Genomic DNA, 27,713 nt, shown 5'->3' with positions numbered 1-27,713 from the left:
CTCATGTCTAAATTCCTACATGAGTCTAACTTATTCATTATATACTATATCTCTTTCAGATCTCAAAGATGAAAAGGAATGTACAAATCATTACCGCCAGGTCAAGAAAGAAGAGAGAGGAGGAAAAGAGGACTAAACGAAAAGAGAAGAGGGAGGGGGCCTCCACGGTGGCGCAGCGGTTGAGCACTGGGTTGCGAAGCTGCCCGCAGCCTCTGCGGCGCCGGTTCAATCCCCGGCTGCTCCCCGGCCACCAGAGGAGGGTCCCACATGGCGCGCAGACCTCTCCTGCCGCCCGCTGCTCCCCTCAGCAGTGTACTTCGGTCCTTCTGCCTGCTCTGCTCCCCGCTCTGGCTCTGGTGAATTCTCTCACCCTCCCGCGCTTCTGACTGTACCCAGTGCCTGTATAAATAAATAAATCTTTAAAAAAAAAAAAAAAAAAGAGAAGAGGGAGGAAGAGAGAAAAGGAGGAGCAAGACGGAAAGGAGGGAGCCAGCTGAGGAAGCTAAAACGAAGGCAAAATGAGAATAAATTCCTGAGGCCCCAGAGGGCAACTGAGCAACAATTGTCTTCATTTCCCTTCTAGTTATAGGTTTGAAAAAAGACTTCCCCAAAAGACTTGTTCTTTCAGGCAAATACTGACTTTCCCCATCTGCACTGGCACTGGTCTCGTGCCTCACATGAAGCCTACCTTTCCTAAAATCCAGGTTTTAGGAAAGGAAAGAAAAATGTGTACCTTTCCCCCACCACAAAGGAAAAGTGGTAAGTCACTATTTTAATGTAGAAGTTAAGACTTTGGATGTGGCCTGACCAGTTAGCTCTTACTCTTTTTTTTTTTTTTTAAGATTTATTTATTCATGCATACAAGAACTGGAGTGCAAGCCAGAGGTGCAGGGGGAGAGAGGATTCACCAGAGACAGAGTGGGGAAAAGAACAGGTGGATCCACTGAAATACACTGCTGAGGGGAGCAGCAGGTAAGACAGGAGAGGTCTGCTGAGCCACGTGGGTAGCTCCCTGGCCTAGGATCAAACTCATGTTGCAGTGGCCGGTGACAGCTTGATAGTGCAGTGTCTTTAACCCCTGTGCCACCAGAGAGGCCCAAGTCAGCTCTTATTCTAAAGTTTTTGGTACCCATATCACACTATTAACTCATAAAAGGTTTTGGTGAACCAGTACCCCTGTTATGTTAAAAATACAGCTTATTTTTTAAAATTTAATCAATATAAATGAATTCTGTCTTTAAGATTTTATTCAAGATCATTTTTAATCACTGGGTGAACTGTGTAGTAAGGAAAAATGAGATGTCTCAACACACAACTACTCATTTCAAAGGATGTTCTTCAAGGGGCCTCCCTCGCAGCCTAAGGGTTAATTCCCAGCGTTATCATCATAGCTATGGCCTGAGTTCGATGCCCCCAGCCAGGGAGCTAACCCATACATGGAACAGCAGACCTCCCCTGTCTTGCCCACTATTCCCCTTGGCAGTGTATTTCAATAAAATCCATCTGTTCTGCTCCCCACTCTGTCTCTGATGAATCTTCTCACCCTGTGCACCTCTGGCCTACATCCCAGTTCTTCTACACACACACACACACACACACACACACAGAGAGAGAGAGAGAGAGAGAGAGAGAGATGTTCTTCAAAGACAACAAAATCTGAAAGCTTTTCCCTCACATGTATGTAACTATATTCTCAGCATCAGTAGCTGTAGATGCTCTATCAATAAACCCTTTTCTGAATACAGTCAGTTTTCTATTTACTCCCGAATATCAACTTTTGCTTTACTGCCATTAATACATACAAACTGGCTTTGTATGAGGGCTAAAGAAAACTCTCTCAGGAGGAAACAACACCCAGAGAGAATTCATGCAGAGACCTGGGTACTCTGATACCATTAGCAATTAAACAACCAGGAACTATCTGGAATCCAGCCAATACCCAGACCTCATTGTCCCACTGGTTATAAATATAACATTGCTTACTGAGTTGCTTCCTGTGAGAACACAGATGGGGCGAGGACAGCCAGTCCATAACCTATAATTCCTTTCATGCCTATTGCCTGGACTACTCAAATAAACAAGTAACTTGTTCCTTCGTTTTATATATTTAGACAGACGTGTGCATATACATACATATGTATACATAAATATACACACAATTTATATTTTTGATTTTTAATGTAATTTTGTTTACTTTAAAAGGAAAATATTGTACAGATTTGAAGGGGTAATGGCTATAATTTTCTACAATGCTATTGAAATAGTGATCTATCTTAGGAAAAACAAACACAAATCCCCAATCATCATCATTAACCACATAGAGCTGTCACATGGCTGAATCTTTCCAAGTATTCTTAGCATCTGACAACCTCCTGGGAACCCGTGACTAATATTCTCATTCTCAAACTATGTTTTTCTCAAAACCATGGCTCCTTTTAATACATTGTCTCAGATTGGGAAAAAAAATCTTTTTAAAGCCAAAGAAATAAAGGAACCAGGCATATTCCACCTCAGGAAGATAGAAAGGTACTAGGAAAATAGAACGGTCATATAATTTGACAAAGATCCTGACAAAAGGTTGTGACACAAGCAATATAGCTCATGCCCAACCTGAGCAGTCATGTTAAAGAGATATGAAAATCTAAAGAACTCAACAGAGAAAGCGGGGGACCCAATCATAAAATGGGCAGAAGGACTGAACAGACACTTCTTCAGGAAGGACACACAGATCGCCAACCAGTACATGAGGGAATGTTCAACATCACTTGTCACTAGGGAAATGTAGATCAGGGCCCCAAAGGGATACCACCTCACTGCCGTGGGAATGGCCATATCAAAAAAATAAAACCAAACCAGAAACAACAGATGTGGATAAGGATATATAGGGGGGTAACCCTTATACACTGTTGAGGAGGAATGGAAAACAGTATGGCTATTTCTCAAAATATTAAAGATGGATCTAACGTATGACTCAGCAATTCCACTCCTGGGTATCTACCCAAAGAATGCCAAAGTAGTGATTTGAAGGGATATATGCACTCATATGTTCATGGCGCTCTATTTACAATAGCTACATTATGGAGACAACCTAGGTGCCCAATGACAGATCAGGAAGATGCGGTGTGTGCACATGATGGACTGCAGCTCAGCTATAAAAAAAGGATGAACTCTTGCCATTTGCAATAGCGATGAAATTGGAGGGGATGTGGCTAAGTGAAATAGGTCAGACGGACAAAGAAAAGTGTCAGATGATTGCACTCATGTGGAATACAGAGAAGTAAAACAAAGAAACAGACAGAACTACACCAAAACAAGCCCTAAAAATAAGATTGCTGAGATCTGAACCTCTATTCCCAAAGCATATACAGTGTAGGGAGGAAGGGAGGCTATCAGGTGGCAAAGCAGCACAGAAAGAACGCAGCTCCCAAGTCCAACAGGACTTTTACAATGGTAGGTCCCTGAGCCAGTCACTTCCCTAACCTCCTGACTTTCTAAGTGGACCTATAACAACTTAGAGGATTAAATGATTAATATCAGTGACGCAATAAAGGAAAAATACATCAGGTTGGGAATACAAATGCGTTAAGAGGGTTGCTACTGCTGTACTACTATGGTATTCTAAATTTTTCAACAAAAAACAGAAATCAAGAGTTTTAGATGTACTCTCCAAGTAAATCAATTTTATTCCAGACACTATGGGCTTATACACTACTGAGTTGAACAGAGAGCCTCGTTCAAACCATGAGCATCTAGTCTGTAACTGCTGGCTAGCAGAAAACACTTAGAATATCTGGCACACAGTTGCAATGTATAGCTATAATCACTAATAAAACTCAAAATGCTACCAATTTTCAACAAATTAAGGTTAATCAGTGGTTGGTTAGCTGACTGGTTAGCATTCTGGGAAAAGGAATGTCATAAATGAAAGCAAGAAAGAAAAGCTTAAAAGTTAAGCTACCCGAGTAAGACACAACATGACAGAAAACACTGTTCTTGAAACATTTTACCGTCTAGGCTATACTTTACAGAGAGGAAAGTACATTTCCTGCATGTGTTCTATTATATGTGTGCCTTTACCCTCTCGATTACTGATGAAGTATTTAAGTAATAAACAAAATCTGGGTGATCAGATGCCACTTTATTTAATAATGAATTAAAGAAAGTCTTGTTTTCCTTATCAATTAAAAAATTGGCAAATACACATCCAAAAAGGTTATCATTTGGGGAGATGATACTGACAGAAAGTCGTGGTATTTATGTCATTTCCTTCCTCTTAACTATAATTTTATTTTAGATATAAGAGAATCTATTCTTTGAAATACAAACATACAAATGTTCTCATATTGCTGTTTTTCTAGATTCCAAACATGCTTCAATTTCTTTTTAAAGTGCTATTTGCAACTATATAGACAGCAGGTATATGTTCTATACTATGTTATAAGAATTAAATGACCTGTATAACACCAACATCTAGAGATAATACTATTAACATTTTGACGTATTGCCTTCTACTCTGTGACTTCCACGTTTTGTAACTTCAGCTTAATTGTTTTTCCTGCATCTCAATTTCCTAAAATAAAGACAAGAATACTACGAACCTCTTAGGGTTGATATGAAACATGAAGCACTTACAATAATGCCAGTAACACATTAATAATGATAAATAATTATTGGTACTTTGTTTTCATACTTAAAAAAAAAAATCAGGGCCACAGTATATTCACAGTTCTGTATCTGGCTTTTTACACTCAATATCATATCATCAGCATCTTCTATGTAATCAAAGATTTGAAATAGTCATATTGTTTCAAAAGGCTTATCACAATTTAACTTATCACTTATTACTGTACACTTACTTTGTGCCCTCCTTTCTTACCTATTATTAAATGAAAACTTTTATTTCTATGCTACTTATCTTTATAGCACAAAAAAAGTTTTTAAAAAAATACTAAAAATATTCTATGAAATATAGAGTCTGCATTTGGATTCCTACCAAAGGACTATGTGCCTCAAGGATTTTCTGGTGCTTAAAGCAGAGTCTACATTAATTGAGAAGAACTTGAAGAACACAGGCACGGAGGCGGGGTGTTAGATGAGGAAAGTTCTGGAGCACAAACTATACAAAGGTGGACTGGGAAAAAAATCCCTTTGCAGTCTCTTCAATCACCCCTAAACTATGTACTTTGAAAGCCCAACGCTTCAGGGTACTTGCAGACAGGGAAATGAATAATGATGGACAAGAGACAGGGGCAGATAAGGGCCTTTGCTACCCTAAGGAATACTTAGGCAGTAAGTAAAGCCAACTTGGCGTCCAGAAGTATAAATCCCGACCACGGCCTAAAATGAACCTGGAAAGTGATGAATGGTAGATTAGATCATCTGTAACTTCTGTAGCTTATTACGCTATTTATCAAAGTATTGCTGTGTTTAAAGGCCAACCCTCTAACTTGATGACTGCATGCATCAAACGTAGAAATCGAGGTTCTGTTTTTCTACTATAAAAGATAATCATCAGTTAGGATAGCTCCTGAGACTACAGCTTATAAAGGGATAGGAAACAAGTTATATCTTTTCTTTGATCTAATATGAAATTCAAATGTGTTTTATGCTATAAGGTCTCTATTATTACTAAGACAAAAGCATATGACAGAAAGTTATAGTAGCAAAAGCACTCCAGTGAGACCCAGAAAAAAAGTAGGCTGTGGTTGAGTCTTTGCATTTTTCTCGCTGAGTTACAATGAACATGTCCACCTCTCTGAGATCCAGTCAATTTAAATAATATCTATCCCATTTATATTAAAGGATTACTGTGCATTTCAAGAATGATAATGATGTGAAAGTTCTTTAGAAATTATAAAGCAGGTCCAGGCTTGCAAATAAATAAATAAATATATAAATAAATAAAAAAGCAGTGGGCCTCCCTGGTGGCGCAAGGCACTGAGCGCAATGCTGTGAAGCTGTCCGCAGCCTTTGCAGTGTGAGTTTGATCCCCGGGCAGGGAGATACCCACATGGCGCAGCAGACCTCTCCTGACTCGCCTGCTGCTCCCCTCAGCACATGGTCTATCTGCCTGTTCTGTTCCCCACTCTGTCTTTGGTGATTCCTCTCACGTCCCACACCTCTGGCCTGTACCCCAGTTCTTGTAATCATAAATAAATAAATCTTAAAAAAAAATTATAAAACAGTATACAAATACAGGTTATTATTGTCACAAAAGCCACACTCTAAATATTTTACGCTAATTTCATTTCCAAAAAATTATAATTATATTACATGTGATTAGCATTATGAGCTTTCATTCTTTTAGATTTTACAGCAAGTAGATTCCTTTATTACCAATTTATTTTCTAAGGAAAAAATGAGTATTAACACAAAGGTAAAATTCCTATTAATTGATCAACAGAGGCAGATTTTTAAATTAAATTTTTCCATGCAGTTGGAAGAATTTGCCTCAAAGGGGGAGGGGAGGAAGGATAGGTACATCTTACTTCTAATGTCAAAAACTTAAATCTGAAGAGCCTTAGAAAATATATTCCACTGGATTACAAGAGGAATTTAAGTATATTTCAAATCAGACTCAGATTTGGAAACTGAAATTATAGCATGCACTTGAAAGTACACAGGCAGACAGCAGTTTGCCTAAATAGGCAAGAATGAGCAGAGATTAGGGCTGGAGAAGAATGAAGAAAAGCAAATTGGTTTAGGAAAGATAACTGAAAACTGATAATAGTTTTTTTCAGGTCCTGAAAAGAGTCAAGTGATAAAAATTCTGTAACCATTTTATCACTGGCTTCTACTATAATTCTGAGTTCACAAGGAAAATCATAGGTTTCCATTATATGAATCACATTTCCATCAACAGATCCAATCATCTAGCATTTACTAGAACTCTGTGTATGTGCCACTTAGTGGGGTACCAGAGAGACAAAGGTAAATAGAGTACTTTCTCTGTGGTCAAGGGGCTTAATGTATTCTTGACAGAAGGTCATAATAGAGTAACTAATGCGCCAGATCACTGTGGGAGATGTGCTTAGGAATTCTAATATTTTTCCTATTCTGGTATCTTCTCCACAGTTTATTTCCCAGCCCAAGAAAGAAAAGTTACTCAAAGTTTCCCATTCAAGAAAGAAAAGTTACTCAAAAATATAATCCATGAGATCACTTCATTAAGAATTCTTAAATCCACATATATTGAAGTACATTATAGAGGTTATTCTCATTTCATAAAGTTCTCACTGAATATAAATGCCAGAACTAGACTGATTGCCCCTGCTTCAAAGTTTTACTGTAACTCAACAAGTAGTAAGTCACATAGAACTGCTTTTTTCACAGAGCTCTTTAGTAATGAAAGTAATCACTGTTTTATCTCCATTACTGTCCTAGAATAACATAATACCATTATTAATTAATTTGCTAGCAGACTTTTAAATAAAAACATGATAAATTATGTAATACCTGGTTAGAAAACCATTATATTAGTAATCTGATTCAGTGAGACCTCTAGTTCCAGAGTTTCCTTGAAGCCAAAAGCTGAGCAGAGCATCCCAGACAAATATACATGTATAAGATATTGAGATATAAACAATGCATTATTGCCATAAAATACTATTTGTATAAAAGTGAAAATGCAATTCAACTGAATCTACTCGAGAGGGCTGACTTTAACATCTCTTCTAATTGGTGGGGAAAAGTTACCGATTCCAGCCTAGATCTCTGCATAAATAATATTTCTGCTTTTAGCTAAAATAAGTGTTAAAATTCAAAGAATAAAGCCTCCTCTCTAAAGAAATCTAAAGTTATGTCTGTGTGCAGCAGCAGTTCTACGTCTAAGGAGAGAGTGAGAAATGCACACTTGTGCGTGCATGCACATATACAAAGGTGAACACTGAGCACGGCATGGAGTTCTGAGCTTCTCACTGGCTTCAGGAAGCCCCAACCCACTGCCAAGAAATACACACTCAACCAGTTTTCAACACTCTCTTGGGGAATTTGTTCTACTGCAGATTTCTAAGTCCTACTGCCCAATACATTTTTTTTTTTCCTAATTCTTAATTCCAGAAAATTAAGGTTTATCTTCAGAGTAAGTACAGTACTTTTAACAAGAATTCTTAAATTATTTAGGACTCAGACTACACCTTGAGAAACACTGCTAAGTTGTTGTGATGACAAATATGATCCTTGAAAAAATTGAGAAGTGTTTCATTATTAGGAAGATTTATTTCAATGTAAGAGTATAGCAATCATTTTACATAAATTGGAAGTAGTTACACGGGATTCAGCCCCTACACTTCAGTTAACTGAAATGAAAATTATAATACTTCAACTGTAATTTAAATGATAATTACAATACTTCAATTGTATTCTCATAAAGAAAGTAGTATGAACTCTTTCTATTCCATAATCATAGAGTCCATTAAATTACCTTAAAGAGCAAGAAAGATCAGTTAAATAAGAGGGAGTTTTAAATATAGGGCTTGAATAAAAAATTATCTTTGTTCCTGGAATGGTCTACACTCTGTACTGTCATGGAATAAAACCATTCTTGGAAATTTAACTTTGCTAAAAACACACTGCTCTGAAAAGAAAAACAACTCTTATTTCCTGAAACCTAAAATTGCTCCTGAGTACAATTACAAGCAAATGCCCTGAGAGACACTGCTCTAGCCAGAGCTAGCCGTGGGCAACAGTTAAGAGAAAGCAAACCCCACTCTATCTACATCTCGTCTCTCTCATTCCATCGGATTTCATAATGCATGATGCAATCTCTCTTCTCAGGCAACATTTCACCAGAGAACTTCTGGAGGTAATTTCTTCAATCCAAAGCGAAATAACCAGATGAAAAATGAGCACTGTCAGGGCCAATCACATGCACAGAATGTTAACCTCAACTCCAGCAACCCTCATCTCCACTATACTCGGTCCCCCAATCTCACGGCCACACAACATTTGACTTTTCAGTTGGGAGACCTCAATCCCTTCACCCTTCACTTTTCTGTTAGCCCTCAGCTCACTCCTGGTGTCAGCAAAACCCAGACTATGGACACACTACAGGACATGCTCCAGGTTCCTTAATAGATGATCCACACGGAAAAGAATACCAGGGAAACGTAATTTTTCAAATGGACAAGATTAAACCCACTAAGTTCACAATGAACACGAAAGTGATAATACTGTAGCAATATGCAAGTAAATGATTACTATAAAGTCAAGATGGGCTTACTTAGACAGAGGGCATAGGGGTGACATTAAGATGGAGATAACAGAGAGGCTGAGGAGGTTTGTGGAAGTGCCAAGGATAGTCTCTTTGCAATCATTCATCCAACTATGCATGTATTTTGTGTGATTTTCTGAATCTGCCTCTTAAATTTCATAACAATTTTTTTAAAGTGAAAGTGTAAAATCTACCATTTAACACCTTTTATATTCAAAGCACTTTAACAAATACTAACATTCACATTTTCAAATACTATCACATTATTTCAAACAATCCCTGATTGAAGGAATTAAGTATCTTGAACTTTCAGGTAAGGAGACTGAGGCGTCAAAATGTTAACCAAGTTGTCCAGGTCACAGAGTTATTAGGACAGAGCCATGATTCAAATTCAGACTGCCAACTGACTCCAAACCATCCTGTCAATGCCTGTGCCCTACTGATTCATAGTTATTTATTCACTCAAGAAGTATTTATTGCTCCTCTAGATGACAGTAGGTATTACAGATATTGAAGGGAGTTTCCTGCTTCATGGAGATCAAGGGTTAATAAAAAAGAAACAAAGAATGGGTAGAGGATAAAACCACAATGATGGTAAGCAAGTACAGCAAAAGAAAGGGGGGGGCATACACCATATAAAGTTGGAAGACAGTGATTGCTTCTCTGCGAAAGTGATGACTGATGTCTGAAAAAGAGAAACCAATTAGGTAGAGGGGGCAACTGGGTGCTCAAGGAAGAGGCTGGAATGTACAAAGTCCCTAGGGGCGGGGCAGCTGTCACTCTAAGACTGAGCTCAGAGCATGAGGAGTGAAGGTAGTTGTGAAAGATGAGGCTGGAGATCCAGGAGGAACAGAAGCTACTAAACACACTGTACAAACGGATTCAACTGGATTCAACTTGTTTTAAAACAACGAATTGAAGGAGGAGCCAACAAGAAGGCAGAGAAGCTACGGGAGTCATCTAGGCAGGACATGCTGGTAGATGCGACCAAGAACAGGCAACATTTCAAAGGATGGAAAAGAAGATGAATGCTAGAGACTCAAGAGGGAAGAGGCAGGACTTGATGACAGACTGTACATGGGGAACGAGAGGGAGATGCTAGGAAGGACTCGGGCTTCTGGCTGTGGGACCTGCCTAGCAAAGGTGCTGGTCACTGACATAAGGTACCCCAAAAGATAGAGGGGGGCACTTGGACTTGTTGAGTTCCAGATACCACTGAGAGTGCTAAGTGGAAATGTCAAGTTAAAGAGTGGAATAAGTGTGAGGCCCAAAAAGAGATCTGACTCTGAGGAATACATCTAATCCTCAGTGCAGAGATGGTTACTGGAGGGAGCTCAAAGGTGACACTGCCTATGGGGAATTAAAAAAAAAAAAAAAAAGTATCTCCAGAATAATCAAAATTCAATCTGGAAAACTAGGCAACTTAGTCAAAATCTGGGGGTCAAAATCTCAGAACAAAAACACACTGAAATTTCAATTTCACATCTCACAAGCAGGCAGAGGGTCTGCAGCCCTCAAAGATATAATTCTGCACCAGCTGATCTGCACAGAAGGAAGAAGCCTGTGGGAAGGTAGAGCATGTGTTGGGGCGGCTGGGAGCTTGCTCAAGGACAGAGACTGCAGAAAGTTTTGGAGCTAGGAGAGAAAAAGGCCAAAAGGTGATCCCAGGTGATGCTGGGGGCCAGGTGGAGAGAGGCGCTACAGAGGAATAAGAAAACAGGGGTATAAGCTTCTATAACAAGGTAAAAACAAAACAAAACAAAAACAAAACTTAAAAAGTTGCCTGAAAGAGAGAAATAGGGCTACACTCTGTCTTCCATAAAGCACATAATATGGCTTTGATTAAGAAAAAAATAATACGGCCCAAGCACTCCTGGAAATCCATTTGGAGGCACTGAGACAGTACCAGCTCAACAGGAGATGTGCTTTTTCACAGAATGGCTGCGCTGACGGCAGAGAAAGCACAGGCACCAGAAATGGAAGAACATAAGTTACTCACAAATACATGAGATAGAGCCTGTGGAGTCAAAGAAAGGGGCGGGCGGGCGGGGGGGTGTGGGTACTGCAGAGTGAGACTTGCATGAGCAAACGAAACAAACACCTACAGAACTGTAGTTACTACTTCATATAACCTCAATGATACCTACAGGTGGGTAAAAACTTCAGAGTTAGGTTCCTTTAGAAACAAGTATTTGTGGGCCTCCCTGGTGGCGCAGGCGGTTGAGCGCAGCGCTGTGAAGCTGTCCGCGGCCTCTGCAGTGCCGGTTCAATCCCTGCCAGCCTCAGAGCAACCCACATGGCGAGCAGACCTCTCCTGTCTCACCCACTGCTCCCCTCAGCAGTGTATTTCGTCAGTCTCCTTATTCTGTTCCCCGCTCTGTCTCTGGTGAATCCTCTCACCCTCCCGCACACCTGGCCTGTACCCCAGCTCTTGTATAAATAAAAAAAAAAAGAAAAGAAATAAGTATTTGTAAAATTCTATTTAATTTTCTAAGAGGTATATTCTACACTAAAGTACACAATATATTAAATAGATCCTTGTAGTCTAATCAATTCCTCTGTCTTCTTCCACCCCCTTGGCCTAAAGGCTAGTTTTACTTGAGAGTTGCCATATTCATTTTTGTTTATATCCAGTTTGTAGCTACTCATGCATGGAATATCCAGGCTGGCTGACAAACGTGCCAGTACTGGCTAGTCCCAGAGAAACTGAAGAGCTTGGGCCAGCCCTAGGGACAGAGCAGGCAGATCTCCCGTGCTTAATTAAAGTCTCCCAATGTGTCTCCCAAAGTGACACCTGAGCCAGAAGTCCATCAAAATACAAGCAAACCCACTGGGTTTTCTAAAAAGCTCCACTGTGTTTGGAGAAACACTGCAAGTGTAACAGAGACATCTCTATAATAGGGGGAAGTATCATGTTCCCTGCCACAGCCACCGCCAGCGTTTACATGCAGTCACCTGAGACTACGTATTGGGAGCCAGGGGCGGAACTGAGTGGCTAGGTGAAGCTATAAAACATAGAAGGCAAGTGGGCTCTGGAAAGACATGTGGAGAAGGGCACTTGCTTCTAGGTTTTAGACTTGCACCAGGGATTTGTGTGACATAGAAGGAGACACTTGGAAGACACACGTGGGTCCGACGTGGGAAAGCTGACAATGGCAGCTGTTAACTTGATTTTTACTTTGATTTTGCTCCTTTCATCCCAGATTTGCCTCGCCCCTTTTGCCACTTTCTTAGGGTTCTCTGCCAGAAGGTGCCTTAGACTGGTGGCAAGCTTTTGGGCCTCCACAGCCCATTTTGTGTCAACCCTATTTGGCTGGACACATACCCACAACGGAATGGGTGATTTTGGATGTTTTATTGGGAAACTGTTATCCTTTCTTCCCTTTTCTATGCACACTAATTTGATTAAAAGTTATTTCACACTAAGAGAAAATATGCTTTGTCTTTGTGCACACAGATGGTTGGATCCCCTTAGAGAGCACAAGTTTGGGGGCCCCAGGGGAGGCTTCAGTTACATGCTAACACAAGTACACACCCCAGAACTAAAGGAGGGTGTGTAAATAAGTAACATGGGGAGGAGGTGGGTAGCCTGAGAAGTCCACCCCTTGAAACTACCTATTTACCCCCATCACTGGACCAACCCTAGCTTGGAAAGTCACCTAACAGTGAAATTGTAGAAACACAAATTCCAAGTTTGCAAATGTTTCTCTTTCAAGAGCAAAAAATCACAATAAAAAAAAAATCAACAAGTTTGTAAGCCATCTATTTAACAATAATAACCTTCCACAGACACTATTCATTTTCTAAAGCCTGAACCCTCAGCACCAAACTTGCTGAGTCACCTTTTCAGTACAATTCTTGGTACCAGTTTGACAAGGGAACTCTCACATCTTAAGGATTTAGGGCACTTTCTACCTCCTGAATTACATGGCTGGAAAATGAAACCTAAGATATTTTTAAGAAGTCAACTTTCAATTACTAAGTTGACATCAGAGCATGATCCCCAAACAAAAGCAACTGAAAACTCAAGAGAAGAGTCAGAAATAAACCTCCTATAGGTGACCAGAAAGAATTTAGGCTCTTCAGAAGTTTCAAGTGGGAAGCTTTGGTCTTTGTGAATAAACACGGGGACCCTTCGGAATGGGACTGAATTAATAGTGTAAAGATACTGTTAAAACACTTTTGGAAGGATTCTGGCACCTATCTGTAATGATAACTAATGACAGTATCAAAAGAAGAATCTCATTCACTCTTGAATATATGCTCAATTCACACAGCTTCATTAACTCACTTTTTATTAAATCCCAAATGGTACATGTAACTGGCTCAAGAACAATTTGCTTGGTCTATTTTGTTGATACTGTCTAAAGGAAGCAATATACATTGCTTCCTTTAGACAGTTTTGCTGAATTCAAATACATACCTTCTCTTCATTTCCTAGGATATATTTGCTATTTCTGATTAAGTTTTTTTTTTTTTATGTTCTAGGCTTAATCCTTTATTTCATCCTCCTACTTTGAAGGTATCACTATTCATATATAAATTCATTTTATGTTCACTAATCTTGGGGAACAGTTTCTTTAATAAAGAAACAGAAAATAAATATTTTTCCTTCTGTTCAAAAGATTATAGGTCTCAAAAACCTCTTTTTGAATATACATTTGTATTTGCTTATCTATGTATAACGGGTATCTGGAATAACTACTATTAACAATGGCTGCCTGGGCCTCCCCGGTGGCAGAGCGGTTGAGCGCTGGGTTGCCAAGCTGCCCGCAGCCTCTGCGGCGCCGGTTTGATCCCCCCCGGCTGCTCCCCGGCCACCACCGGAGGAGGAGGGTCCCACATGGCTCACGGACCTCTCCTGCCGCCCGCTGCTCCCCTCAGCAGTGTACTTCGGTCCTTCTGCCTGCTCTGCTCCCTGCTCTGGCTCTGGTGAGTTCTCTCACCCTCCCGCGCTTCTGACTGTACCCAGTGCTTGTATAAATAAATTTAGAAAAATAAATAAATCTTAAAAAAAAAAAAAAAAAAAAAATGGCTGCCTGTAGGGAATATTTTTTCACTGTATTACATGCTTTGTTTTTTAAACTATGTGACTGGGTAATCCATACAAAAATTAAATAGAAAAAATTATGAATAGTACATAGAGTTAGGTAGGATCCTATAACTTAAGGGATTTGCAAAAAAGTCATCTTGCTCCAAAAATTTTTTCCCACTAGACACCATCACTTAAATCTAGTTAAAATACAAGCAAACATTTTGAAGGCAGTAAGTGTACTATGACATTATCTGTTATCAGATTATTGAGCATTAGTTTATCACATTAGCATAATAAAGGAAAGTCACAAAGAGATTGTTATAGTCTCCCTAATTCCCATTTCTTTTCCTTTTTCCCTCAAGTAACTAAATTAAGTTTGTTTTACTCAAAGAACTTTTATATTAGAAAAAGAACCCATTTAGGACTTCTAGAAGCCCTACCCAAACCAACCGGAGTCCTGAAGAGCTATGTGAATGTTTTTACTGTCTCTGTAAACATCTGCACTCCTGTTCTGTCTTCTCTGTCAGTCGGATCTACCCAGATTGAGATGGCAGGGACAGGGAGTGTCTTGTTCATCTTGGAATCCTCCCCAACACTAAAAATTGCCATGCACTTACAGAAAGCAATTATCCAAGCTCTTAATGACACCTATTGCAAGGCTCTGCTCTTTGGCTAGGAAACTGTGGTTGAAATTTCAAATCTAGAACTTAAATTTGTTCTCATCTCAAACAACAATCCATTCATTCCGGCAAAATCCATCTATTGGAGATGATTATGCAGCTGGCACTGCACTCAACACCAAGCAAGCAAAAAAAAAAAAGAAAAAAAAAAAACAATCTAACAAGATCAAAATAGCAGACATTCGGCAAAAGCCTATTTCGATTTGATAAGCTCTTGAACTTTCCTACCTGCCTAAATCTGAAGTCTTCAATGTTTTCTTCACATGGCAGTGGACTTTAGTTTCCCATATACTAGTATGAACTTTCTTATATCAGCCCTCCAATACTCATTAATTAACTGCTTATTTACTTGGACTTATTAAACATAAATCAAGAGGTGCCTAAAATCAAGAGGCATCTAATAAACTAAAGAATAAAAGAAAAATCTAGGCTCTGTGAAAGAATAACTGACACAGAAGCTATTCTCTTACCTTCCTATTGTCAAAATGTAAGAAATAATTTTCCTTTCTCCATTATAAGAAAATGCACCTTGAGCTGCTGGTCCAGAAATGATAGTAAGTTTGCTAAACTATTGGGACTCAATTTTTTCCCTATTTCTCTTGTGGTTGCCCTGGTTTCCCCCTAACAGTTGGATCATGTACATGTCAAAGAACTGTAGCTAGTGAATCTGAGGTTCTTGGTCCAGGTGAGTTAACCGGGAAGGCATATACCCTTGCACTAGGAATGCCATACTATGCTAGCCTCCTCAGGCTAAACTAACAACTGCACACCAGGAGCAGGCCACCCCACAGCATCACCGCATCTCCAATCTGCAGGCCTACTTTTTCTGAAGTGGGCACAGATATGAACTGTCAAAACTAGTGCCAACCTTCCTGACCTTCACAAAAGCTTCTAAGTACTTGAATATACCACTGCAGAGTCTTTCTACCTGTGATGAAAGTTATTTTTACTACTTTAATCAGCAGTGCTTACCCCAAGCAAAACCAAAATTCTTGCTCATTAGCGATATCCAAGAGACACCAGATTAATTGGAGGGGGAAAGCACTAAAGTTAGTGACCACAAAGAGACATAATTTTCTTCATTATCATCAGCAGATGCTTCCTGAGCATCTCCAGAAGCAAAGAATAAGGAAAGGTGTCAACCATAGGTCCTAACTTCATGCAGCCCAGTCAGTAACTACTCTGTGATGCATGTGGAAGCATCTGAACCCTCCTAGACATGAAACACCTTTTCCCTTTTAGTTCAGTCTTCTCTTGTTGCCTGCTCTGAAGAGAGACTACACATTCTTTTTACCTGTAGAAGAGAGAGGAAGGGGGAGGCAGGGAGAGAAGGAAGGAAGAAAGGACAGGGTGTCAGACCTTAGTGTCTGACATTATCAAGTTGACACTAGAAGAATCCAAAATGTATAATAAGAGAGAATAATTTTCTTCATGTTGATTCAAAATTTCTGTAGTAAAGCAGTCACTGCTATCTTAAGAGGCACCATTTGGTTCACTACTAAACAGCCTCCCCCTCCACATATGTTAAATGACCTGTGTGGTCCAGCGCCTTCCCCCACAGAACTCAGTTATTTAAACTACACCACATGCTTATGCTTCCATTCATAAAGAAGAGAACATTAGAAAAAAAAAAAAAGCTAAAAACAAATCATTGGAAATACAGCACAACTAAAGGCTTGAGGGTGCACCAATTCTGCTTTTAAAAAATAGAATTTTATGTGAATAATACACACCTCAACTCTAAGTAACACATAACTTAGAATGTGAATTTCCTAATGTGTTCATTTTCTTATGTAATCCTTAAATTATATTTCACCTCTTTATTACCTGAAATCTTCCTATGTTTAGATTACATACCCTTCATTTTCTGTCACCTGTGATGTACAATTTTCTCTATACCATCTTTCTGTATGATAATCCACATTTTATTTACCCAAGGGCACAAGTGAACTATGAAGCTGGGGGGAATGCATTTTCTAAGAAACTGAGTGATAACCCAGGATATAGGGCTGCCAGTGATAAGCCCAGCCTTTGACCCTGACCTCACTATTTAAATCCCTCCCCCTCTTACTAGGCACTCTTAATCACTTAACTCTTTTATACTTTCAGTTTCATAAGCATTTATCACTATTCAATGGAATCTCATTTATTATCTGACCTCCCATAAGACTACAATTTGTAGAGCAGGATTTTTGTGTCTTGTTGATTCAATCCCAGCTACCAGAATAGAACCTGATTGATACAAAATACTTTATAAAAATCTACTGAGTGAATTATAACTTCTTACAGTCCTCTAAAAAACTGGAATGTCATTTATAGATCAGTAAACCAGAAAGTATAAATCAGAGGGCCTTTATTTCTTATTGTAGAGGGAAAAAATACATCCACCCTTGCTAAATTAGTATAAAAAACAGCAAAGTGATGGTTTTTAAAAGAAATAGACAAAAGCAATTTTTGGTACTATACTTACAAAAACATTAGTGCCGGTTCCTTGATATAATGAATTGCTAACCACCTACTGTGTAAAGATGCCTGACTGTCTTACCTACAACCCTTTATAGAAGGAAAAAAATTCTAAAAGAAAGTTGTTATTGACAAAGGCATTTATTTTTTATTTTATTTTATACATATTTTACATCGTTCTTCCTTTTTGTAACATGCAGGATTTCTCTTTGCAGGTGTAGTCCCCGCAAAATTCCCAACACCAATTCACCTGTGCACCATCACCATAGTTAGACAAGGGCATTTAAAGTAGAGTTGGGGAGCCATTAGAGATGAGCAGCTTCTGCCATCCCCGCCCCTGAGAAAGTAAAAAAAATGTTCAAAAGTGCACCTACCGAGAAAAACCACTACATCCTAGAAGAACCCGTCATAGTTGACAGTGAACTTTTCTGTTCAGAAACTTAGTAATCACAATTATGACAACTACTTATGTAACTGGAAGGCTCCCTTGTGGGTTTTACCTTAATAAACCTCTTTCCAAAGGCCTGCAAATTGGGGGCACTAATCAAGGTTCCACTTGGAACCACATCCTCCCTCTCCCCTGGATGCAGTCCTTACCCTTCACCCCAACTAAGAGTTATCATTCTCTGTCAAAGCTCTAAAATGTTCTGATGACACCTTCAGTCTTGCAGTCTGAACAGACTCAGAAAAGGGTAATTTTGGAGGCGTGTGATGACTTTTATAAAGGAAGAAACGCAACAAATATTCTTGCCAAGTTTGACCCAGTACCATTTCCTTGGCTGCAAAATGCTTGGGCAATTTGAGCTTAATGATAGCATCATTCGGTCAAGCAGTGAGCCAGGGAGCCCCAAGTTAAGACAGAATCAATCAAGTTTCCTTTAAAGGGCTGTAAGAGCAAACTGGGAGATGGTTTAGCACTAAGGAAACAACAAGCTCATTTGAAACATCCTTCTTTTTGATAGTCCCCCACCATTGCCCTAAGGGACCCCTTCCTCACTGCAGAAGCTTTGCTTCTGCTGCAAACTACAGCGATGTCTGGTCTCCCCTCGGTGGACTACAAACCAGCCTGGGCTGCATTATTTATCAACATGGTGGCAGGAGGATGGTGAGGCAAAAAGTGGACACAGGCTCGGGTGTGAAGTGCCGGGTGGGTGGCCGAAGTCAAGTTCAGCTCTCCGCGCCAAGTTTCCCCGCTGGAAAAGGACGCAAAGTTGCCTCCCATAGAGAACGGTTAGAAGAACCAAATACAATGACCCAGAGGGAAGCAGCGGCTGCGCACCCCAAAATCTGTGGGGCCCCGTCCAGCGCTCCCCCACCGCTGGGCGACAGCGCAACGGGCCAAGCTCATCCAACGGCCGGGGCTGTCACGGAGGGTGGGGGCCGAGCGACCCAGTCCCCAGCCCCCGCCCGCCGGGTCCCCCCGCCGCCCGGCCCGGAGCGCGCCCCCCGCGGGGCCGGGGCGCCGCTCGCCTCCGCCGCCCGGCCGACCACCCCGCCCCGGGGGCGCCCGGCTTCCGCTCCCGGGCGAGGCGCGGAGTCGGGGCCGGAGGCCGGGAGCGTCGGGCCGAGGCCCGGGAGCGCGAGGCGGCGCGGAGACCGGTACTCACCGCGCGCGGGCCGCGGGCGGCCGGGGCCAGCCGTCTCCAGGCGGCGGCGAAGTCGGGCGGCGGGGCTCGCGGGCTGCGGCCGACGAGGGCGATCAGGGTCCCCAGCAGGAAGGCGGCCGCGGCGCAGCCCAGGTACAGGCTGAGCCGGAGCAGGACGGCGCACGGCCCCGCGCCCCCGGCCGCCGGCGCGCAGCCGGGCAGGCAGGCGAGGACCCCGGCGGCCAGGGCGGCCGCGGCCACGGCCACGGGCACCCGCCAGCCCCGCGCCGGGACCGCCGGGGCCGCCGCGTCCTCCCGGGGCTCCGGCCGCCGCTCGCCCGGGACGCCCGGGGCCGGCGCGGGGGGGCGGCCGGCGCCGCGGCTGTCGGCGACCGCGGGGTGCATGCTGCCTCCGGCGCCGCTAGGGACAGGCACATCTCCCGCCCCGCGGCGCCCCGGCGCGGCCCTGGACGGCGGCCTCCGCGCGGCGCCTCCGCCCCTCGCCGCTCCGGAGGCCGAGGGAGCCCGCGCTCATGCCCGCGCCGGCGCCGCCGAGGGAGCCGCTGCACAGACGCCGCCGAGCGCCGCCACCCGGCGCCGGGCCCGCAGCTGCCGCGGGGCGCGCCCAGGTAGCCCGGCCGGGGGAGGGACGGAGCCGGCGCGGCCCGAGCGCTGCGGGGGCGGGGGGGGGCGGGGGCGCCCGAAGTGCGCGGCCGGCGCGGGGCGGGGAGCGGCCGCGGCGCTGAGTGACAGCGGGGAGGTGCCCGCCCCCCTGTCCTCCCCCGTCCCCCCCCCGTCCCCGCCCCCCACCCGCCGCGCGGGGCGGGGGCGGGGTCCGACCCGCGGTGAGGGGCGCGACCAATCGCGGCGAGCACTGCTCCTCCCTGCGCGCCCCCGCCCCCCGGGGCGCCGTCTGGGGATGGAAAATTTTGCTGCAGGTGTCCGAGCGTCTGTCATTCTCGAGCTCAGGTGATGCCGGGGGCGCCTCAACGCCCCACGCGGACAAACCCCCTTGTTTTCACCCGCTCTTTAGGTGAAAACGAAATCTTGGAGCCAGGTGCTCCCGCTCCTTACTTTTAACCCAGTTCTCCAGGACAGCCTTCCCGGGCCCATCCCGCGGCGGCCTCCGGGAGGGAAGCAAAGGTGGGGGAGTGCAGGAAGTCTGCGATTCCTCGGAAAGGCCCCCCAAAGCCTGCCTGGTGCCAGAGGGTGTACACAGCTGCCATAATCACTTTGGCTCCAATTCCCTGTATTTTTGTTGCCAAGGATTCCGTACAAATGCTATTACCCACGCAAATGAAAGTGGTCCAAATCATTTTTAGAGTACGTTTCCTTCTGCTAACATGCTCCCAACCTAAATACACAGACACTCAGAAGATGCCAGGATGCTCCATAAATACGAGTAATTGTTGCTAAGACCAATAAGGCAGAAGGCGTATCTTCAGTAAAGAATTCTAAAAAAGATGGATGATTTTTTAAAAGGGATGGAGGGTGATAGGGAAAATCAAGTTTAGGAAAGAGAAGAAAGGAAAGGAAGGAAATAGATGAGGAAAGCAATCAGAAGTTAATATGGGAAATTTTTACTCTAAAAGTGAAGCCCCTAGAACTTTGTCCATGTGGCAATCATGAAAAATTTCAACATTATAAGAAGCACTGTTTTTTCCAATAGGTTGTTATCTCCTACACAATTTAAAAAATAAGCATGTTTCCAAAAGCTGTGACTGTACTGTGTTTATAAGGAATCATCCCATCTGTGCGTAAGCTCTATTACTGTGGCATTTCAATTATGAAAAAAAATACAACCGTCAATCATGAAAAAAATACAGCCATCGTACAAAGTAAACTTAAGTACTTAGTGGATACTTTTTTCTCTTTAAGGACAGTATTATTCAAGACGTTATTGTTCAAAAGAATAAAAACTGGCATCCAGACACACATGGTCCACCCGTATGTCCACGGCTTCATATTAAATTTCCCTGACATAACAGGGATTTCAAGTGGGAGATAAATTAAAAAAGTTCTAAAAAATGATCCCTAACATTTAGCTCTAGCAAAACACAATGGAAAAGAATTATTTTATGAAACTATATACAAATGCATTTGCATTTGTCGTTTTTAATTTTTTCATTTGTTTGTTTGAGGGACCTCCCTGGTGGCCTAAGGGTTAAGTCTCAGTGTTTACAGTAGCTATAGCATGAGTTGGATCCTCAGCTAGGGAGCTAATCCACATAGGGCAGAGCAGACCTCTCCTGTCTCTCAGGTTGCTCCCTCAGCAGTGTATTTCAGCAGATCTGCCTGTTCTGCTCTCTACTCTGTCTCTGTGAGTCCTCTCACACCCTGCACCTCTGGCCTGTACTCCAGTTCTTCTACAATAAATAAAATAAAAAGTCTTTTTAAAAAAGAAAGAGGGCCTCCCAGTGGTGCAGCAGGTTGAGCACAGGGCTGTGAAGCTGTCCGCAGCCTTTGCAGTGCGGGTTTGATTCCTGGCTGGCCAGGGAGATACCCACATGGTGCAGCAGACATCTCCTGTCGTGCCCGCTGTTCCCCTCAGCAGTGTATTTTGGTCAGTCTGCCTGTTCTGCTCCCTGCTCTGTCTCTGGTGAATCCTCTCACCCTCCCATGCCTCTGGGCCTGTACCCTAGTTCTTGTATAAAAATAAATAAATCTTTAAAAAAATCTATTTAAAAAAAAGAAAACTAGGCACTTTGTTAAACTTCTTATAAAAAATATTTATTCTCACGCCTTGTTAGTCAAGATAAAAGTTGTTAATATTCATCCCAATTGGGTTTCTCAAAGTATACCCTACAAAGCTAAATCATTTCAAATAAGGCATGATAGCTTGTTATTATTACCAACAATCATAACTATATTTGTTGATCACCTACAAGCCAGGGACTAGGTGCTGAGGGCTTAGCTAAATTTTCCAATTTAAATCCATAGCTGACAATAGTAGTAACTAATTGAGCACTTTTCCTGTGCCAGGCATTATTCTAAACATTAGACATACTTTCAATAGTAACAACAACACTGATAGATGTTATCTTCATCTATACCTGAGAAAACAGAGGCTCATAAGATAAAGTAACTTTACTCAACATTAGAAAGCTAACCAGGATTTGGTTATCATCCCAAATGGACTGGCTTTTAAAGCTTGTGCATCTGGCCACTATTCCATGGTAGTTCCTTAAAAATCTGTCATTTAGCACATCTATATTACAGAGGAGAAAAAAACAGGATGCTTTTTTTTCTTAGTGAGAATAGTAGCCCCATGACAAGTGCTAAGTGACTATAATTTGAATCAGTGAAGGGGTCTGACTTTTACTGAGAGCTGGTCCATAACTCTTCAGACCATGATCTTTCCAGCTCACTGGTTTATCCTGCAGTGATATACACACCTTTGTCATAAAACCCCTAAAGTAGGTGCCATACTGCTGCTAAGTCAGCATTGACACTTCATGCATTTACTTAAGAAGTGTTTCCTGGGCATCTACCCCATATAAGTTTGACAAATACTGAAAGGTACGAAAAGGGGTACAAACAAGGGAGTGACGGGATCAGGAAATGCAGTGAAAGATGAGGCTCTAAGTTAGGTTTTAAAAACCAGAGGTCTATGAATCTTTAGAATCCCGAACTCCATGTTGAGTCCTACCCGGTCTAAAGGTTAAAGAGCAAACTAAGCAGGGATGCCTCGTTTTCCTTATAATCAGTGCATTCAGAAAGGCCATAATTGAATGCCGTATAGGCTATTTTCATTATTCTCTTAGGTAAGATGAGAAGGACATTTGTCTTAACGCACTGCAATATTATATGAATAAAATTAAGATAAGTGAAAAACTGACGTTTAAATCATTAGACAGTATAGGTAGGTAGACAACACACAATCTTTGTCAAAATGTGCGATGTATCTTCTCCTTTACTATTTAGTGTATTTCTTAGTTTTGTTTTTTTTTTGTGTGTGTGTGTGGGGGGACCCTTGCTGGTGGCTGGGGATCGAACTGGCGCTGCCCAGGCTGCGGGCAGCCTCACAACCCAGCGCTCTACCACTGCACCACCAGGGGAGGCTCACTATTTAGTGTATTTCTCCTTAAACTCCCTGGCGCACCTTGGAGGTAGCAACAGGATTAAAGAGAAAACCATAGTGTTTACCTTGATGACTTTGGGAAAAAATTGTGAATAAATATGTTAACATGAGTAAAAAAAACCTAGATAACATTCTAGTTTGTTCCTAAGACCATAACAACTTAGTAAGTCTTTGTACCTCTTTCTTGTAAATTTTCAAGCAGAGTCTGGTTTAAGGAAAATATATAAGTACGTGATCAAGTTTCACAACGTAAAACTACAAACATCACAAAAACTTTAAAAGCAGATAGTAGACTGCTAAATCTTGAAGGACAAATACTGCATTATTTCTAAAACAAAAATGAATCTCAACAAAATTTTAGAACAAACATATATATAGCATGCTGAGTAGAACTCCATATTAATAAGTAAAGATATCATATTAGGAAACTTTCAGGCAGAAATATTTTTGTACTAATCTTCAAAGAGGAAAAGAATTAGAAAAGTTTTGTAAATTCAGTTGGCTGATTATCAGAATAAAAAATTAACAATAAAATATACAGTGCAAAAAGGATGACTTCAATTTACCAAAGTTTTGACATGAAATTCAAGGCAATGTGTCAATGACCTATTACTGCATAATAAAGTACCCCCAAGTAACCATTATGTTATTTGCTTATGATTTTTGTGGGTGAGCAATTGGAGCTGAGGTCAGTAGGGCAGCTCTGCTCTTTTTGCCTGGGTCATTAATGAAAGTGTGATCTGCTGGTGCATATATTGGGCCTTCTTCACAATCTACTTCTACCTACATGTGAGATAAAGAGCTGGGATAAGGACAGGGGTGAGACTATAGTGTACAACTCTATTGCCAGTGGGAAGTTTGGTATTATAACTTTGGCTTTATTTTACTAAAATATTTTTATGTTCGGAAACTTAAGGAAAAAAGATCAAAGACATCTGGACTCTGATATCCATTATTATAGGGCAACACGAAGAAGGAAAATAAATTGCCTATTATCTAATTTCTCCATGTGAGCTGATAAACTATACATATAGTTTATGTATACATATATATACACATATGTATATATACATGTATATATAATGTTTCATATTTATCATGGGCAGGGTAAAACATAAAGGCAGTACAAAAGTATCAATTGAATGATTGGAAAAGGATTTTGAATATTTTACAAATAACACTGCATTTAATACTTGCCTAACATTTTTATACACTACCTAAAAGAAGTCAGTGATTCTGATTTGTCATTTATTGCTATAAGAAAAAGAACATACTTTTGGGGAGTAAAAAGTAATATTAGAGAATTAAGAACTAAGGGCAGGTCCTTAATAAATATTTTTGAGTGAATAAACCTGATATTATTTGGTGATAACATATATAGAACAATTGAGTAGACAAAAAACGAATAAAAATTAGGGCCTCCCTGGTGGCGCAGCGGTTGAGCTCTGGGCTGCAAAGCTGCCTGCAGCCTCTGCAGCGCTGGTTCAATCGCTGGCTGCTCCCGGAGGAGGGTCCCACATGGCACGCAGACCTCTCCTGCCGCCTGCTGCTCCCCTCAGCAGTGTGCTTCGTCTGTCTGCCTGCTCTGCTCTCTGCTTTGACTCTGGTGAATTCTCTCACCCTCCCGCGCTTCTGACTGTCCCCAGTGCTTGTATAAATAAATAAATAAATCTTAAAAAAAAAAAAAAAGAATAAAAATTATAGGCCATAATTGAATGGGAACATTAACTTCTGAAAATCTTTCTTAAAAATGTTCCTCATTACAAATTTATAAAGAAATAAGGTAAATATAATCCCATTTTGTAGGTGAAGAAAGTTAGGTTTAGGGTAATTAAATGATTTGTACAAAATCACACAGCTAGTTGGTGGTGAAACCTAAATTACAGGATTCCTTTTCATTATACGATCTTTCAAATATAACAGTTAAATGCAATGTATTGATAAAGGACAAAATAAATTGCTTTTTTTACTTTATACAAAAAATATCGTTATAACCCTATACAATAATAAGAGCATTTATTTGACTCTAAATAGACCACAAACCTCTGGAAGGTAGTATATGACTTCTGTTCATTCGCTTATTCAGTCCAAAAATATTAGTCAGGTACTTTGTTAGAAAACTGTATAAAATATGGTCTCTGACCTTGAAGAGCTCACATTCTTGTTGGGGTGCAGAGGGTAGAGCACAAAGCAATGCATTACACATTAAATAAAGGTCTTACAGAGGTCTAGGAGGACAAGAAGAAGCTGCTGATTCTGCATTGTGGGAATTTAGGACCATTCATATGTCACCTCTGTGAATCTAAGTAACTTTGCTTTCTCAATTTCCTCTATTATAACATTCAGATATTTTGAACTATTTTAGATACTTAAAAAGTATGAATCTTCACTTAATTTCAAGTTGGTTTATTAACTTTAATCCTGTAAATATTCATCCTTCAAAACTTGATTCTTAAGTTTTAAAAAAAACCAAACTCTTCTCACTGGTGTACATTTGCTTATAACACAAAGTTCAACAGAGATGGAAAAAAAACTGCCAGATAATTTGGAAAGATCTTTTAATAATCCTCTATAGCAACAGTACATATTGTTTCAAGAACTCTATAAATAACTCAAACAATTTATAAAAGAGGAAATGGTACATTATTTACATTTTTTCTCACAGTCAGTGAATTTGGGGGCCGTTCCTTCACCTATGAGTTTATAGCTTTCTATGACCAGAACTATGAAGATGCATAAAGAAAATAAAATCATTTGTCCTAAAGGAGCTTGTTTACAATCTACTTCATGCATTCCTTGGTTCAGTCCTTCAGTATGGACAAGGAAATGCTCTTTGCAGAAAAAGAAAACCAGGCAAAACACAAAACTGAAATTCATAGCCAGAAAAAGAGCCAAAGTTTATGATATAACCTTTTGTGGTTGTTATTTCTAGTAAATATATAATTGCCATTTCAGTCATCTTTAAGGATACAGTTCAGTGGCATTAGGTACACTCACATTGTTGTGCATCACCACTATCCACCTCCAAAAATGTTTCATCATCCCATACTGAAACTCTGCCCTCTAAAAACTTACTTCTCATTTGCCATTATTCTATTCTTCTTTCCCTCCCTTGACTTACTATGATAAGTACCTCATATAAATGGAATCATGCACTTCTTTCCAGAAATGGCTATGCAATTCCATTATATAACAAATTTTAGACCACAGAGTAGACAAACATCCCTGGGAAATGATGCCAGTTTAGCCTTATCAAGCAGAATTCAGTGAAATCCTTCTGTTTAATGTACAAAAGGAATAGAGAAATGATTCTTGGTGATTGTGCATAATAGAAACCAATGCATTGTGGGGGGCCTCACTGGTGGTGCAAGGGGTTAAGATGCAACCTATGAAGCAATCCGCAGCCACTGCAACATGAGTTCGATACCCAGCCAGGGAGCTACCCACGTGGCATAGCAAACCTCCCCTGACTCACCCGCTGCACCCCTCGTGGTGTATTTCAGTCAATCTGCCTGTTCTGTTCCCCACTCTGTCTCTGGTGAATCCTCTCACCCCCCCCCATACCTCTGGCCTGTACCCCAGTTCTTGTATGCATAAATAATAAATAAATCTTTAAAAAAAAAAAAAGGGGAAACCAATGCATTGTGAAGATCGGAAATAGCACCAACTCCTGATTGGTACTCCTTAAGGTTTGGCTAAACCTGTAGTTCCTCTCTTTGCATCATCATGTAAAAATCATCCAGCACCGATTCTATTACTTTCCTACTGCTGCTATAAGAAATTACTACAAACTTAGTGGTTGAAAACCAAACAAATTTATTCTTACCCTTCTTGAGGTCACAAGTTTAAAATCAAGGTATAGGAGGACTGTGTTCCTTTGGCAAGTTTTCTTCCCTTTTTCAAGTGTAAATCTGAATTCCTTGGCTCACAGACGCTTTATTCACATTACTCCGAACTCTTGCTGTTAATCTTCTTTTCTTTAATTAAAAATTATTTTTCATAAATCAATGCTACCTTAAAAAATGTTAAAATTTTTTCGGTCTATTAAATTATAATCGATGTATAACAATGTATAAATTTAAGGTACAACATAATTTGATTTATGTACATATTACAAAATGATGACTACAGGGCCTCCCCGGTGGCGCAGCGGTTGAACGCTGGGTTGCGAAGCTGCCCGCAGCCTCTGCAGCGCCGGTTTGATCCCGGGAGGGTCCCACATGGCCTAGACCTCTCCTTGCCTCCCCCCCCCCCCCCCCACTCCCCTCAGCAGTGTGCTTAGGTCCTTCTGCTCTGGCTCTGGTGAATTCTCTCACCCTCCCTCGCTTCTGACTGTACCCAGTGCTTGTATAAATAAAAAAACAATAAATCTTTTTAAAAAAATGACTGCAATAATATCCATCACCTCCTGTAATGATAACTTTTTTTCACTTGTAATGAGAACTTTTAAGATTTACTCTGAGCAACTTTCAAATATACAATACAGTACTGTTAACTATTCTCCTCATGTATATTATCACCTTTGCTTCTGTATGATAACATCTGCTACTGACCTTGAACTTCTTACCTGCTCAGGAGGACACTTGTGGTTACATTAACCTGGATAATTCAGGTTTAATTTTCCCATGCCCAAATCCTTAATCACATCAGCAAAACC

The 27,713-nt window shown here is 41.1% G+C and overlaps 1 protein-coding gene across 1 annotated transcript in view; it reads right to left on the bottom strand.

The window, feature by feature from the left end:
* The window catches only part of SNX25 (sorting nexin 25), a gene marked incomplete at both ends in the record, with an annotated part of 93,734 nt that extends 74,354 nt beyond the window's left edge, over positions 1-19,380 (bottom strand). The window contains one exon of the mRNA XM_084231029.1: positions 18,997-19,380. Within this exon, the coding sequence (XP_084087155.1) occupies positions 18,997-19,380 (384 nt within the window). The remainder of the gene's footprint in view (positions 1-18,996) is intronic.
* Between the last annotated feature and the right edge of the window lie 8,333 nt (positions 19,381-27,713).

The sequence above is a fragment of the Talpa europaea genome, assembly GCF_964194135.1.
Source record: "Talpa europaea genome assembly, chromosome: 4".
Taxonomy (NCBI): domain Eukaryota; kingdom Metazoa; phylum Chordata; class Mammalia; order Eulipotyphla; family Talpidae; genus Talpa; species Talpa europaea.
The sequence above is the reverse complement of the archived record's forward strand: the minus strand, read 5'-3'. Positions and strand labels throughout refer to the sequence as shown.